Source organism: Perca flavescens, chromosome 21 (assembly GCF_004354835.1).
Source record: "Perca flavescens isolate YP-PL-M2 chromosome 21, PFLA_1.0, whole genome shotgun sequence".
Classification (NCBI taxonomy): Eukaryota; Metazoa; Chordata; class Actinopteri; order Perciformes; family Percidae; genus Perca; species Perca flavescens.
In genome coordinates this window covers 29,694,716-29,712,098 of record NC_041351.1, presented here as the reverse complement: position 1 = coordinate 29,712,098, position 17,383 = coordinate 29,694,716, and the positions used below count along the sequence as shown (strand labels likewise).

The window sequence follows — 17,383 nt, the reverse complement described above, 5'->3', positions numbered from 1 at the left end:
CTTCATATGGATGCCTCAACAAATTAAGATTGTCATTGAACACTTGTTTAATAAATGTTAATGATTGAGATAATAAAACTGAAGAATTTGTTTCTTATAACCAGTTTGTCATGCATTTATTTATTTCAAATCCTAGTATTTAAAATTTGCAATTAATCGTGATTAATCACAGCCCATTACTGTGATTAACTTAATTACATTTTTTAATCGATTGACATCACTAGTTTTTACATATTTTATGTGACTTATTGACAGGGAAGTGAACAGGAAGTGATGTCAGCAGAAAGGCAGCTCACTCAGCCAATAGATAACCCAAACTTGATATAAGCAGGTGGGCCTTGTATGTATTGTAGTGTGTGTGTGTGTGTGTGTGTGTGTGTGTGTGTGTGTGTGTGTGTGTGTGTGTGTTAGGGGTGGAACAGTACATGTATTTGTATTGAACCAAAACGGTACGAGCGTTGGTACATGAATTTACACGGAGATTACACGGTATAAAAATATATAAAACTCACGTGAAAATTAATTAATGTAATGCGGAACTACTGTTAGATACGAGTTTCTTTAGAAACACCTAATCTGTAGCTCCCCCCCGCCCGCTCTGAAGCTCCCGAGCTCCGCCTACACGTTGACGGTCCAGTAAGTGAGTCAGAGCTAGCAGCACTAAGGACGAGTAGCCTAGCCTATGGTGAGTGGTGGCGACCCACAAGAGTTAGAAACCTGCCGGCCTCCTTAAGATCGCAAGTTTGAGAAAACTTTGGTTTCCCAGTCAGTTCCAGTAGTACAGGCAAGAGAGTGGTGGATAAAAAAAAAATCTTCAATGCGCCCGTATTCACTCGTAGAGGAATCTGGCTTCAAGTATTTGCTGTATGTACTCGAACCTCGTTACAACATGCCATCCCGTCCACACATGAGGCAAACTGTCCCTTCCATATACAACCAAACATGGACGTTGATGGAGCACGAGCTGTCAGCTGCACCCTCCGTTTCACTAACGACTGACGGTTGGACTTTGCGTGCTACGGAAAGCTATCTCACGGTGACTGCTCATTTTATTAACTGAGTGGGAAATGAAAGCGTCCGTTGTACACGTAACCGATGTGATCTCTGCGTTGTGTATAATTGAAGACTTCACACTTGCTTCTCAATCTTGTCGGGTTTATTCTGGTAAACAAAGAATTATATCCTGGTCAGCCACGTAGGACACAGCGTACACACCCAGTCATTCACGGGCACACTCCTCGTGCACTGGCCCTTTCTTTTTTTAAATCATGTACAATGGCGTATATAATATCACAACACGACATTAAATTGAACAAATATGTGAACGAAACAATACAATATGTACCTGGTAAACAAAGAATTATATCCTGGTCAGCCACGTAGGACACAGCGTACACACCCAGTCATTCTAATTACAGATGGACAAAAGCAAATTAGCGACCTAGCATGCTACGCTAATTAGCCGGCTAAGCTAACTAGCATGACCTCAGCACTTTCTGTACATTGCCCGAGAGAAGTATTTCATACAGTACTTTAGGTATACATAGCCGTCGCTACATTCTACTGAAGTGTTTATGCATCATCATATCAAAATGGTGTGTAAATGAAATATTATTAAAAGAAACAATTAAAATGTGCTTATGACTGGGTGCAATCCAACCTACCACGGGCACACTCCTCGTGCACTGGCACTGCTAAATCACGTACCAGGGCATATATCTACAGAGGAGACGCCCACTGACCAACCACAATACAGAATGCCAAGAAAACCTCTTGGTATTGGATGATTAAACCCTGGCAAGTGGAATCACTAAATAACTCTGTTACATACAGATGCGGCACACAAGCACTCACCTAGCTGAGAAGCTACAGGAGGTCGTGGCAAAGTGGAAACTAGAAATGTATGCCTGTCGCACCTAAAGGGGTGATAGGATGGTTATATACGGTATTTCACGCTGTTCCTTAAGGTCTGCTAATAGGGTAGGTTACTTTGGTAGGGCTGAAAATGTCTCTTTTGCTGTTTTTTTGGCCCTAATGCTACCCTGTTAAATGGGACTGGACTGAAACGAGAGCTTTTCTGCCTTATATGGTCTGCTCATGAATATTTAGATGAGCTGTACGCTGATTGGTTGAGCTTAGCACACACACCCTTTTTTCCTCAGCGGCAGCTTTCTTCACACCGTCCGTTAACGTTCCAAACTAAAAACTAGTTTTGTTACAGTCTATTCATCCTCCTGTGTTGCCCACACACACACGCACACGCTTTTGACACGGTTCGCTGAGGATCCATGTTGGGAAAAAAAAGTTAACGTACTGTGAAGCGCCGCCGGCAGGCAGCTCCTGCGCACCACCCATTGCGAGTTCACTGCGCCACTGATTTAAATCCACATGTCCCGCTCAATTGTCCGATATCTACTCCCTTTCTCTGGACCGTATCTCCTGAGAGAGCTCCAGCCAGCGTGCAGCGGGGTCTGACAGTCCAGGCAGAAAGTCAGGGATCCGGGCAGGCACTGCGCCGCTGTCACGGCATACTGTGGAGCTCCTCAACTCCCAAACAGTCGTACTAAATTTGCAATTAGCCATCAATTTTTGTAAAACGGCCCATATTTGAGCTTTAAATAGTTGATTTCTCGCATAAAAAAAGTCTCAGAAGTGAATTTAGTAATGCAACAGCAGATAAACAATGTATAATATTTCTGAGATTTGCGCGACCTAGATTTAGAAGACTAACTGACCTCAGATCAGTTAGTGGCCTATGTAAATTTTGGGGCGTTACAAAGATAAAAAGGTACATAAATGAGGAGGAGTTGAGGTCAACTTTTAGCTTTGTTCAGATTTGCCCGTTTCAAATTGTGAGATTTGCAGAGGAAAGAGGTGTCAATGGGATTTTGCGGTTCTATCGTCGTTAATCAACTATGACAGGGTAAAATCGGTTTTGCATTCTATCCCCCCTTTAATAGCAGGAATACTTTCTTTTATCTTCCGAACCGTGACTTCTGTGTACCGTTCCACCCCTAGTGTGTGTGTGTGTGTGTCTACCTGTTTTACTGTATTCGTGGGGTCCAAAAACCAGAGAATACAGTATACTTATGGGGTCTGCACAGCCTTGTGGGGACCAAAATGTTGGACCCCACAAGGTTAAAGGGCTGTTTGAGGGTTAAAACTTGGTTGTAGGATTAGGATTAGGTTATGGTTAGGGTGAGGGTAAGGGCTAAGGTTAGGCATTTAGTTGTGATGGTTAAGGTTAGGGTAAGGGGCTACGGAATGCATTATGTCAATGATGGGTCCCCACAAAGATAGTAAAACAAACGTGTGTGTGGTTTTTTTTTTTGTTAGTCACAGTGTTTATTTTTGTTTACCTCGATTGCCAAGACGTGGGAGAACAATTTTCAAAAGCCAAAAATCTTGTTCATTTTTCTTCTGTGTGATGACAATACATTTCTGAGATTCAGTTTCCATTTAGTTTAGTCTTTATGGTCACATAACAATTTATACATTCATGTGACATCCCTGCAGCATACATATCCTAATAGCCCAGGTTGTCCTGAAAAAAACATAACTTGTGCATTACAGGGCTGAGGTTATACAAGCAATATTACACAAGGAAACCAGGCGACCCAAAGACCCCAGAGGGTTATTAACTGTGTCTGTCTGCTGTTTGCTTCTGAGCAGGGAGTATACAGTGGGGTTTCAGAGTTAGCTTTTTCTCTCAAAACAGCTGCCCGCTGTAGCTGAAAGCAACGCTAGAAGAGCGGTAAGAGTGAACCATAACAGTAAAGTTAAAGGCTGCGCAGCCAAACAATGAGCTGAAAGTCACAATAAAGCTCTGTAAAGTCAAGAGCTGCAGATTCGGGTGTTACTTCTCTGTAGGTCCATCACTACGAGACACCTTTCACATTGCCTTCCCAGTGTCATTTAATACATCATAAAACTATAGATTATAGTCGTTTTAAGTAGCAACAGCAGCAATACCACAACAAAACAAATAAACTCCATACAAGTAAAAGCCTTGCATTGAGAACTTAACTTCAGCAAAAGTACACGAGCACTGTCATCAAAATGTACTTTAAGTAGCAAAAGTACTCGTTTTGAAGGAATAATGCCCCCTTTGAGTGTGGTGTTTACAGGGTCTTATCTTTGGTAAATAAATATAAAAACGAGTGGGCTTACATAGAAGGGTAGACACCAAAGTTGTTTGGGTGGCTCACAGAGGGAGAAGCTGTTTGGTCCATGAACGTAGTTCCTCCACTGGGTTCAGGGTTCGGCGTTGTGAATCTACCAGAGACATATGCCACACATTATTTCAGCAAACAATATGTCCATGATCACATCTTATAATGATGACACATTATACTAAGAAAAACTCATTTCTGATTGGCTTGCAGGTGTCCGTCAAAAATGTATATTGGGACACCTTTAATACATACATTAAATGGCATTTAACCATAACAAAAATACTTCTAGTATTATTCACACCAACCTACGAGTTGACTAATTATGGGTTCAACTGACTACAAACAACCATCTGAAAATAATTATTCAAAGGACACAAAGGACAGTCAAAATCGCAAATTAGTAACTAGTGTTAACTGTGCTGTTGGTCTTTTCTTCAGTTCATAGCAACGCAATCAATTCCTGTTAATTGGCCCCATGTTTTTTTATATTCTTTATAAACAACATAATTCATAAAAACTTTTGGACACATTGTGCAGTTACCCAAACCCAAATTGAAATGTATACAGTGCATGCAGCAAAGGAGTGCGGGTCGGACTCAAACCCGCGGCCGCTGCCAAGGACTCAGCCTGCATGGGGAGCACACTCTATTGGGTGAGCTAGAGGTCACCCTAGCATGAATGTTTTTGTAGCCTTCCCCAGATCTATGTCTCAGCCCACTGTCTCTGAACTCTGCAGGGAGTTCCTTCCACCTTATGGCTTGGTTTTGGCTCTGATATGCATTGTCATCTGTGAGAACTTATATACAGTAGACAGGTGTGTCATGTCCAATCAATTGAATTCATCACAGTTGGACTCCACTCAGGGTGTAGAAACATCTCAAAGATGATCAAGAGAAATTAATATTTTCTGAATGCATTGTTTATCTGCCCTCAGTGATTGAGATGGATGTATGCTGCATCATCTTTTTGGGATTCAAATGCCGAATCCACATTAGGATTTAGGTTTCCTGTGGCAGTTTTAGAACATAGAGAAATGACTTACTCTGGCACAACTTGTTTGATCTGTGGTTTGACATATCCATCCACTGCTTTTGCTGCAAGAGAGACACACTGCATTAAAAAAAAAAAAAAAACACACATTGCGGAATCATTTCAACTTTAATTTAGTTTTGATCTGAATACAAACAAATGTTTCAGATACATACAGAGTGGAGGGGTGTAGTACTTGGCGAAAACCTCGTTTTTGGGCCGGTCAGGGTAGAGAAATAGAAGGTGGTTCAGGTCACTGATGCGGTCAGCCAGGGAACGAATGGAGAAGTCCTTGGTTGTATAAGGCAACAGATTCCAGACCAGCCTCTCACCTAGCCGAAGACAGAAACAACAAAACATTACAGTCACTGTATTTACCAAGGCATAACATAATACTGTAGCAGAGATTAAGATGACTTACAGTATATACAACCTTTGTCACACGAGTGGAATTCAGGGCCGATATTTAAAGCATAAAATTGAACTTGGAGCTAACAAAATGAATGCTGCATTTCAGAACAACAAAACATTTTCTAAGCGTTTCATTCAGTTAGACGAAACTGAAGAAGGAATAATTATTTAGAAGGAATTAACCTAAGATTCACACTCAATATAAGAGAGCCTTAAAGTGCTCATATTATGCTTTTCCCCTTTCCTTTATTGTGTTATATATCTTTTTTGTGCACGTTATAAGTTTACAAAGTGAAAAAGCCCAAAGTCCACCCCAAAGGGACTTACCATCTCCAGCAGAAAACACTGTTCACAAACTGCTCCAAACAGCTCTGTTGTAGTCCAGCCTTTACTTCAGAGACAAACGTGGTCACTTTGGAACACACGCTATAATGCTCGCCTAGATGCTAGCATGGCACGCCCTCATACTCTGCTTCTGACTGGCTAGTAGTCCTTACCTAGGTACTGTCAGGGCACGCCCTAATACTCTGCTTCTGACTGGCTAGTAGTCTTTACCTAGGTACTGTCAGGGCACACCCTCATACTCTGCTTCTGACTGGCTAGTATTCCTTACCTAGCTACTGAGCATGTGCGACTCCCAACAAAGATGGAACAGAAGTGCGATGTCTCACTCTGTAGCTAAAACAGAGAGCTCAACACACAGGGTGAAAAGAGGAGCTGCAGCAATGTGCAGTACAACAAAAATATGCTGTTTTCTGAAAATTAAACCAAATAAATCTATTCTGGTACAACCTCTAAATACGATTATGAACCAGAAAATGAGCATAATATAAGCACTTTAAAAGCACAGCAGTTTGGTACCTGCTTTGTTCGGGTTCTCAGCCACCCAGGCGATGGTGATGCCTCCAATCTCAGAGTCACTGAATCGCAGCAGGAAGGTGCCGTTGGGTTTGGACAGCAGCATGTCCTGTGCCTGCTGCTTGTTTACAAAGCCCAGGATGGCGCTAGAAACACACATATTCACACAAAAACATAAAGTTGAACTTTTTTTGTGTTAAGAAACCATTCCTTGAAGTTGATAAAAACATGAGACTTCCTGTTTAATAAATTCAAATAAAGCTTTAGTAATAAGCCTCCCTTTTCTAACCAGAGAAAAATCAAATATATAGTCTTCTGTTGAAAGAGGCAGTAACATTTAAGAATAGTTCCAACTATTGCTTTATAGTAAAATTTGTTTTTATTTCAGCGTTTATTGGATTCATTTGAATTAAAGGGGAACTGCTCCAATTTCACACATCAAAGTGTGTTTACAGTTTATAGTTAGATGCAGTACTACTGCATCCACACGAGATGTAGTGGCCATGGGCGAGTAATCATTCTATATTTTGATTTATGTAATGAAATATGGGGTGGGTCGTCAGCCACCACAACAATAGAGGCTGCAGACTTCTGCGTTTTTACCCTTTAGACCGGAACGCAACGGTGGAGCGTTTTTAAGATTTCCACTCTGGAGGGTGGTTTCACTTTTTTTTGCGTTTTTAAGCCCCCAAAATGCTGTCGCCGTCTAAATGAAAGACATAGCTCATAAAATATTTTTACGTTTTCACCTGTGAGGGTTCTCGTGTAAACAGGGCCTTAGCTATCAACATAAAACAGTTCCATGCAAAAAAAAAAAAAAAAAAAAAAGTCAGCTTAAGTCATTACCCATCATTCCAGTGAGGCTTGAGATGTTTCTTCATGAGCTCTACGACTCCATCAAACCACTGCCAGAAGGTAAAGTTGCGTCCAGGTAAGCTCTCCTACAAATTAAACATACTCCATCAGTAGGTTAACATGCACACAAGACGCCACGGTTACTCTGGTTACTCTAATGCTTTTTCTGTGTTTATGGGTGTAACAACCTGATTCACACCACTCATTGTGTATTTCCACTTATTGTGTATTTTTCTCTCATCTTAAATATGTGGGTTATTGATAAGATGCATAACTTTTATTTGGTTTGTGTCAATGTGCATTTGACTTATTGGAATGATTTGTGCATCTATAATAAGATTTATCATTCAACTACTCTGTTCAGACAATTATTTACAATTAATAATATATATACTTTTGTATTTATATTATACAATGAGATGTCTCTTTCACTGTTTTCCCAAGTATTGGAGTTTAAAGGGGTGTAACACTTTAATTACTGCACGGCAAGTGTTTTTTCATATTATGTTATGGTGAGAAGGTTACACGTGTGTGTATCAGAGCATTTGGAATGAGGCAAGGACATGCTCTGTAAGAGCACATTTTTCAGTGCAAATGTGTCAGAATTTTACATTCAGCTGTTGAGCTGTGGAAAAACGAGGTGGCCTCACCCGGTTGAACTGGGCCCAGGACATAGTCATGTTGCGAAAGTCCTCAGGGTTGTTACTGCTGCTTGTGAAAGCTTTCTGTGCCAGGAAGACCATGTTATCTTCTGAGAGGCCACGCCCACTGTGCATCTCTGCCTTGTACTTCATATCGAGGGCCTCACACAGCTGGGGCCACTGCACCTTGTCTGGCACGATGAACGGCACCCTGCCCTAAGGAGACAAGGAAGAGTGGAAAACGTGATGGGGGATTCAGATCCTCACTCTCTCAGTTTCTTTTCATATTAACATTGTTGTTTTGACAAAATATGGGAAAATAACACTGAGCAGCTCATTAAGAGTAATGCAATATGTTCCAAGTAAGTGTGATGTTAGGGGTGTTGAAATTAATTAGAGATGTTCCGATACCGCCTAAAACGCTGGTATCGGTATTGGGAAGTACTGGAGTTTATGCACCCATCAGATACCACGTAATAAAGTCCTAAAGAAAATCTACGTTAAAGTAGTTTATTTATGTTCTTTTCCCGTTATAACTGACTGTCAAACTGGAGAATAAAAGAAAGTTCTATGGCATTCATGGTAGGGCTGGGCAATATGGCCTAAAAATAAAATCCACGGTTTTTTCAAAAACAATCCGATTTAAATCGATTTTTTTCTCCCTCTACTTAAAATCAATCTGCAGATGACAAATAAATTGTTCAAAACAAGTTTTATTTTGTTTTGACTCATACACACACACACACACACACACACGGGGCATGTATACCATTATGATTATTCATGCCAATTTTGTGGAAATATAAATTGGTTTGAGTGTTTTCCCTACCAGTTTTTATTTTTATTTTTTTGGGGGTGGGGTTATATATTCAACAACAACAAAACGGATGCGTGAGATAAAGCTGTTTTCACACATACAGGTAATTCACTTCTCGTTCCTTGCTAAAAGTTCAAATCATTTTAACGTTATTGCGCAACCTTGCCCCTATTTTCACCGGTTGCTGAGTAACGTACGTTAACATCCCATGATGGTCTCTTGAATGTAGCATACCTGTTGTAGCAAGCTCCTTCGTAGCGATAAAAACAAACGTCGAAGCGGAGCTCCGTGATACAGAGCGGCGATTCCAAGTTGTTTAAGCCGCTACAGACCTCCGTCACAGCTCGGTTGTTTCAGCGGCATTTAGGGCCGTTACAGAGTCAACGCGAGCAACGCGAGCAACGCGAACAAGCAACGCGAGCGACGCGCTCCCTCTCATAGTCTAAACAGTGAACGCAAGTATACGCAAGCGTCCCGGACGATGGTGAAATGCAATACACCGCCCACGCAACAGGGGGCAGCAGAGTGCTCCACGGTGTTCGGTCGGCAGAGCCAAATAGAAAAAGGTGGGAATACTTTCATTTTGTAGGCGTAACCTAAAACAAGCATACCCAACAACACTTTACAGAAAGAAGACAAAGTATTCTTTTACATGGAACAAGTTATTTTACTGTTTGATGAACAAAGTCACAGTCAGCGATGGACTCAACACAACGATATTTACAACTTAGTTTACTTTTTATGAAAAACTGAATGGACCCATGTTCATCGTTTTCGGACGTCTCTCTTTTGATTATTATTCCGGTAATTTGAATAAATCATGCTTTAGTGCAAACGACTTCCGTAAAATGCACTGAACGATCGTGGAGAATCTAACAATCTAACAATGCTACACGCATGTCCATACTGACTAAAGTTTTAAACATTTGTATTTTAATGCACAATGCACAGCCGATAGAAACCTGCCTATCTGGGTCGCCAAGGACCTGGTTTTTAACAGATTTATAGGTGATTATAAGTTCATGTGAATTAATATTGGCATGAAAATTAGTTTATGTGTCCCATTGGGCGCCGCTGAGGGGGGCAGCTTGTTGCAGTAGCTCTTGCTCACCTGTAAGCTTTTTCTTCTGTTTATACTTTCTTTTTAACTTTTTGTAACTGTATTTAGTACTGATAAACTGTGCAATAATAAAAGAATATACTGTATATGTTACTGTGCAATACTATAAATAAACTTTTCTATTTTACTATTTATTCTTTTTACTTACATTTAATTATTGTTTGTTTCAGTGTTTTGTGTCCGTGCCATTGAAGGATTAATAAAAGGACTTTGAATCTTGAATTAATTGTCTCAATGCACCATCATGCAAATGCATCAATTATGCTGCTAAAATGAGGCGGAGGAAAGTATCAACATTAATCGGCTTTTCTCCTGGTAACAAAAGTTTTTTTTTGTGTGAAAAATAACACCAAAACCCATCTGTATCCATTATTATGACAATATAGGCATTTGCAGAACAGGTACAGTATTAAGGGAAGTCAGGAGGGAAACATATTTTACACAAAGAGGGAATAATTCAAATTTCTTAACCACTATGTTAAATGGTGTGGGCTATGTCAGCTCTACTGTTAATCAGTCGACAGAAAATTAATCAACTATTTTGATAATCAAATAATCATTTTAGTCCTTTTTTTGTTGTTTCCAAACCTTTGCAGAGACTATTTTCAGTTAATTTCAGATTAATCAACATATGTTCTAGTGACTATTTGGGGCAGCAGGACGGTTTGTGTGGGATTGAGTCAAAATAAACTACAGTGTGTGTGTTCATGGTAATGAAGGAACATGTCACCAAGTACAGTGTAGCTAATTTATGGGTTTTTAGAAGTTTTTGGAGAACAATGGAACAGAGGAATAATATCAGGCTTTGACACACACCCACTCTATACTTTTTAGTAGATACATTCAATGTTGGTGTATGTGGGATTTGTTGAAAATATAAAATAACCTAAAATGCCCTTCAAATGTATATTATGCTAACTAAAACCTGAGAGGCTGACACTTTGTATGATGTTATGGAGAAACTACTACTTGGTACAGTCACCTGACATGGTAAAGTATTAAAAGGCCATTTTGGAAAACAGGCCGTCCATGAGCAGCCAACTCACCGGCTCCGCAAAGGCGTTGTCCCACAGGACAGTGGCTGTGGCATTGTTGTCCTGACTGCCGTGGACGATCACTACCACAGGCAGTGATAAGGTCTGCAGGTTACAGACACGACAAGGTTAAAGTCTTCTGGATTTATTCAAGCTAATCAATCCTAATACATGCTTTAATATCAGTATTGGACAAAGCCACTAAAACTCTAGTTGGCATTCAATCAAAAGGAGACCCAAGACAGTGGAGATGAATTCAGTAGCAGATGGCAGAGGAGTAACAATAATAATAATACTTTTTATCTATAGTGCTTTTCATACTACTCAATGACACTTAGAGTAAAACACAACACACAAAAAATATATAACATAACATTGATCAAACATTAAAAGCAGTTCTAAAAAGGTGAGAAGAGGAAGTTGAGCTGCCACGGAGCACCTAGCTGCTGATATGGGGGAGGTACATAGAAAATAATAAGGGGGTTGGCTGTTGTTTGTGTGGCTTTTTTGCCTTTCATTGATAGGACAGCTGTTGACAGAAAAGGGGGTAGAGAGAGGGGATGACTTGCGGCAAAGGGCCACGGGTTGGGGCACCAGGGTAGCACACCTGGTAGAGCGTGCGCCCTATGTAGTCGTCGCCACAGTGGCTGCAGGTTAAATTCTGACCAGCGGCTCTTTGCTGCATGTCATTCCACCTCTCTCTCCCCTTTCACATCTAAGCTGTCCTATCAAATAAAAGCCTAACATTTCAACCACAAAAAAATATCTTTAAAATAAATAAAAAAGGGCCACGATGGTAAGGACTAAGCCTTGGTACATGGGGCGCACGCTCAACCAGGTGAGCTACCAGGGCCTTTAAGCTTTGACCATTTGAGAACCAGTGCTTTTTAGGTGCTATTTACAAATATAAAAAATGTTCCATCTCTTACTTTGACATGGAAGACCAGCTCGTTGCCCCCGACGCTGAACTGTGATTCAAACAGAACTGTGAACTTTTCCTCCGTCACTGACTCTGCACCTCGACGGTCCGAACGCTTGATCCGCTTCAGTGACTGTGTGAAGACATAGGAGGAGATTAGAGGCATATTCCCTCATGTTTTACCTTTACATCTTATAATCAGGGTTGCCAAATATTCAGGCCAATACGGTAGATTTCATCTCTGTGCGATAACTCAATATGGAACATATTTGGAGTATATTTTACATAACTACTCGATCTATGAAAAACATGAGTGAATTCAATATCCCTAGGCTAAAGCCTGCCAAAGGATGTTTGATTGAGGCAGCGGAAAATAAAATTGGAGTAATCAAACTGAGCCTAATCTTTGTAATATTATTCATTTGATAAGATTAAACTACCTTAAAAATCGAAGTTGGGATAGAACATTTCTTCCACAAGATAGAAATCTTAGATTTGGCAATACCTGTTCAGAAATATGTTGAGTGTCTATGCCATTTTGACTGAAGAAAATAATTTGCCATCCAGTTTTTAGCATCAACTGATGGATGACCTGTAGTGTAAGCAGTCCGCCAAAAACCGTAGGCTTTATTGTAAGGTATAACTAGGTGTAGTCTGTATAAAAATAAAATGAGGTAAAAAAAAACAACAAAGAAAGATAAAGGACCCAGAATTTATCCCTGACTCACTCAAAGACTAATTTTAGTGTGGTTATTGGACCAATAGCTCACATTTTACCTCACACAACTACATGGGGTTTCTAACCAAATAATGTAAAAATATTGTTGCATGTAAAACAATTATACCTGCAAACTCAGAAAGGCTGAAAAAAGTGACACCTCTTTAGAAGAAAATACCTAAACGGTGCCTGAACCAATATATTTATTTTAAATGAAAATAACGGCTTCTTTATTCTAAGGCCAGAGGGTCAAAATTAAATGGTTTATTAAAAATGTAATAATAACTTATAATAATAACTTATTTCACCAGTAAATTCCTGTTAAACGACAAAAACAACCACTGGATGGGAAAAGGGTATTTTACAATAACTTTGAATGCAGCACGAGGCTGGAGAGGCGAGGCTGTGTCTGTGTTGTTTTTTTAGACGACGGCAGCTACAGACTGTTGTTGGAATCCTCTACAGTGAAATACAGACACGCTTTACACCGTTTATCTGTCAGCATTTTAACCGTGTTTAATCCAGCTGCTAGCTAACGGTACCTGCTGCCAAGTGTAGTGTTAACTAGTGTCACATGCAGCGATGTTTCAGTTGGCTCTCTCATCAGAGAGAAGTGCAGGCATTTAAGTGCCACTTAAATCCGCTTTGCTATTTGGTCCGGTAGATAACGGTCGTTAAGGCACCGGTGCCGTATTAGCATTCACACTGAACTAACATTGTGTTGTATCACGTATAACCAGAGATGTTTTATTGTGAAGAAGACCGCAGTAGGTTTTTGAAACTCCCGTTTATGAGAAATTGTACATTACTATATACGTACAAAACAGTTAAACAGTAATGCATCAATCTTACACTTAAACAGTAGAGCTTACCATGTTTCTGAAATGTGCACTGAGGGTGCCAGTGGCCTGGTGATACTCCATTACACAGTTGTTGTTCAGGATTTCTCCACTGCTTTCACTACCAAGGCAGAAGAAAGCAGTTAAAAAGGATTAACACATTCTTGTGTAGGTGGTAGAGCGGTGGCCTACCAATCGGAAGGTTGGTGGTTCCATACCTGACCCTGCAGCCCCATGCCGAAGTGTCCTTGGGTAAGACACTGAACCCCAAAATGCTCCCGATGCTGTGCCATCGGAGTGTATGAATGTGTGTGAATGGTGAATGGTTCCTGTACTATGTTAAAGCACTTTGAGTAGACGTTAAGACTAGAAAAGCGCTATATAAATACAGTCCATTATATTACATTACATAGTGACTGTAGCTGTCAACTGTTAATCTCACATAATGACTTAACCACCATGAAACAATTTCTATTTGTTTGGTAACTGAAATTTTATTAATTAATTAATTAACATCCAACATGTTCCTGCTTTAATCAACCTGCTTTTAACCATTATTTTAGCTTTGTATCAGCCAAGAGTTCATAATGTGCATTCATCATTATTACAAGTATGCATGCTAGCATGTGCCCCTCACCTGTGTGTGCTCTTATTCTTCAGCAGAGCTTTGGCCTGCTGCTCGCTTACAATGACAGCCTTGACCTGGGGTGGATTCATGTGGACGTTGAGCTTCCCGCCCACCAGAAGGCGCACTGTGGCTGCAAACTTGGTCTGGGTCTTTAAAACCTGGGGCGGCTGCTTTTCAATTATGAAGGTACTGAAGAGAAGAGGGGACAATGACATGATGGGTTGGTCAACATTTTGTTGATTCGAGTTATCCAAAGTAGGGATGCACTGATCCGACTTCATCAGTCCAGATACCAATATCTGGGCTTTGGGTATCCAATGACAGTGTTAATTGATAAGCTGTATGCCTCACTCTGTGGAATTGATTCTTTTATGTGTAAAGCTGTGGTGGAATTTCCAGATTATGAACTCATGCTATGTAAATTGAGACAGTGGTACCCAAGTCTCATTCAGGCCAGTGGCCAACATACAGTAACTTGTATACAGTAACAACATACAGATTCAGGGAATCAATACGGCAGCATGATGAGGGGATGTTTTGTTTCAGACTGTCTCCTTTTGGACGTCAGTGGCCTGCCACACTTTTGCATACTTCCCAAAAAGAGAGGTAGGCTGAACTTGGCATCTATGTTGACAGCCCCTACAATAACTTTGTTTGCCTTAAAGGTTCAGCTAAACTTAACACCTCCAGCAGGAGTTTGAATACACCTTCAGGAGGACAGGAACTTCAGAAGTTGGGATGACACCTACACTGTACTGTGTAATCCTAAACTTTCCTCAATTGAGTGTTCATTTAATGCTTCTGTGTAATTCATCAAAGTTTCCCGAACTTTCTTCACATATGTGAAATGAGTTGTGCTGCTCCGGAGTTTTTCCTTACAAGGTACACCTGGCGCATTACCTGGGGCCTATTGCACAAAAGTAGAATAAAGAAATCCAGGATAACTGAAAAAGCGCAGCTTGACTTAGTGTGATCCACTCATCTCGGCTTAATCGGTTGCACGTTTGCCGAGCCACGATAAGTAGGTGAAGCTATGTCCAGCCAGGTGTACATAGCTGGGATAAGTGCACATTCACGGCTTTCTTAAATAGACCACTGTATCGATCACAGATTTACTGATGCAGAAATGGAGAAGACGTGTGCAGCAGCAGCTTCTAATGGAAATTTACGAGGAGGTGAAACATATAATATGCAAAAAGGGAAATACGGCTGTTATCAAACGGAAAAAAGCCCGACAGACAATAGCGCACTGACTGAATACGTATGGATTAAAAAAAAAAAACGACTTAGTCACTCCACGTTTTAATTGCTTTAATATGCATGTTTTATGTGTTGGTTTTATTGCTGTATATGTTTTTATGCGCTAAATGTGCTGGTTTTAGTGTAAAGTGTCTTTGAGTAGCCTGTAAAGCACTTTATAAATAAAAAAAATATATATCTTGTTCCTGGGAAATTTATAAGGACTAGGCTTAATTTCAAAGCGTATTCATAATGCGAGAATATGTTTTACAACCATATGCACAAATCTCCATAAGCTATGTCTAATTCTAAATAGCTTTCTACAATTAATGTTCATACAGAACAAGCATGACTGGACAAAAACTAGAAAAAAAAGTGACTTCAATACACACTGTAAGCATACCTGTAAAACAATGTAGCCTGTTATTATTCATGTTTTTTTTTTCTCACTCCCAAGCTCCAAGATGACAAGTGACAGCACCAAAATAAAATGATTAAGAAGCTTTGTGGCGTTCCAACACATTCTCACTCCCATTTGGTAAAAAAAGGACATTTGATCGTTATTGATGCTAAAAGTCCGCTTTTAGAGTCTGCTGCACGGTGGGGGAGGATCCCCCTGCCTCCCCCCGCTGCACGGGCGGGGGCACATTTCACGGGGACAGCAGCGGAGGAAAAGCCCATTTCCTCCGTATCGTGCCACTTTTTAACCATTACCATCTCAACAACTGCAATAGTAGGATTTAAATCAAACTCGTGACAGCAATAGTGACAAGTAATGCATGTTAATAAAATGAAGCAGAACACATTCAGAAGACAACGGAATAACTGTTAAACACGTTTATTTCGGATCAGAGCGGCAGCTGATTTAACACATCAGACTCCAGGATTAATCTTAGCCTGCCTGTTAGCCTGCTCTGGACCAGGCTAGCTGCAAAGAATAAATCGCCATGGTTACTTGGCTGGGTTTAATTCAACCTGCTTTTGTGCAACCAAGTCAAAGCTAAATTCATCCAGGATAACCTGAATATCCCGGCTTAATCCCTTATCTTGGTTTTGTGCAATACCCCTCTGGTTCACAAGTGTAACCGCTCTTTGTTTGTTTACATTCTGTAACTCCCAGGGAAGGCAAAATGTTGCCACGCTGGTGACTTCAGGGAAGCAAGAGGATTTTCCAATTCTGTTGTTTCTCCATCATCTCCGACTACGGCAGTGGCCGTGGTGTCTGGAAAAGTGCAGCTGCAGGCTACCGGTAAGCTAACATTACCATGCGTCTTTAGCTACATGCTACCTGCTGGTAAGCTATGCTGTGTCGTCCGTGTGTTGTTGTTGGTTTTTGTCAGATGGATTCAAGTAGGTGTGGGTGAAGAAAACAAAATTGATATCAGAACGGAAGTATCCCTAATCCAAAGGCTAAAAGTGATATTGATGTATGTACATTAGCTCAGTGTATGGATATAGTTTAGTAAGGGGTGTAAAGATTCACCGATTCGAATCGATGTCCGTTTGTATTATCACAGATACGACTACATCGATTCACGGAGCCCTGAATTGGTCTAAAAGGACCTGCTCTAACGTGACCAATTGGTTGACTGAAGCTTTGCTGTCAATCCAACAAAGCTGCTGCGGTGTGCGCAATGCTGTTGATAAAGACGGCGTGTATTTATTTGCGAGGGAGACAAAAGCCTCGCCATTTGTGTGATTAAGGATTTGGTCATTCATGTTAGGGGTGGTGGGGATCAGCCAATCAGTGACTTTGTTTGGGTTTGCAGAAAAAACATACAGTATGCCTACTAAGTTTATGTTGACGTTTACATGTTCTAAGATGTTCAGTTACATTAGCACAAAAGTCCGCTAGCCGCATGCTAACGCTCACAACAGTATTATTGTGCTCACTTGTGTACTCACGTAATACTGTATATGATTATTATTGGAGTGCTCACAATGACTGGGTAACATGGACCCATGTTTGAGTTACTGTCTCTAAGATTACAGCAGCTATTTGGTTATAAGAGGCTAGCTAATTAAGTTGAAGTTACAGTGTATACTACAAGCATGTCCTAGCTTTACTATTCCCTGGTCCCTTTTAAAAAATATATATTT

General features: G+C 40.5%; 1 protein-coding gene across 1 annotated transcript in view; it reads right to left on the bottom strand.

Annotated features, from left to right (window-relative positions):
* The window catches only part of LOC114547635 (signal transducer and activator of transcription 5B), a 43,868-nt gene that overhangs the window by 8,416 nt on the left and 18,069 nt on the right, over nucleotides 1-17,383 (bottom strand). Inside the window, exons 9-18 of the mRNA XM_028566905.1 lie at nucleotides 14,054-14,233; nucleotides 13,450-13,537; nucleotides 11,870-11,992; nucleotides 10,953-11,045; nucleotides 7,979-8,185; nucleotides 7,320-7,414; nucleotides 6,477-6,619; nucleotides 5,381-5,536; nucleotides 5,218-5,269; nucleotides 4,171-4,275 (exon numbers count right to left, since the gene is read on the bottom strand). Coding sequence (XP_028422706.1) covers nucleotides 4,171-4,275; nucleotides 5,218-5,269; nucleotides 5,381-5,536; nucleotides 6,477-6,619; nucleotides 7,320-7,414; nucleotides 7,979-8,185; nucleotides 10,953-11,045; nucleotides 11,870-11,992; nucleotides 13,450-13,537; nucleotides 14,054-14,233 — 1,242 coding nt within the window. The remainder of the gene's footprint in view (nucleotides 1-4,170; nucleotides 4,276-5,217; nucleotides 5,270-5,380; nucleotides 5,537-6,476; nucleotides 6,620-7,319; nucleotides 7,415-7,978; nucleotides 8,186-10,952; nucleotides 11,046-11,869; nucleotides 11,993-13,449; nucleotides 13,538-14,053; nucleotides 14,234-17,383) is intronic.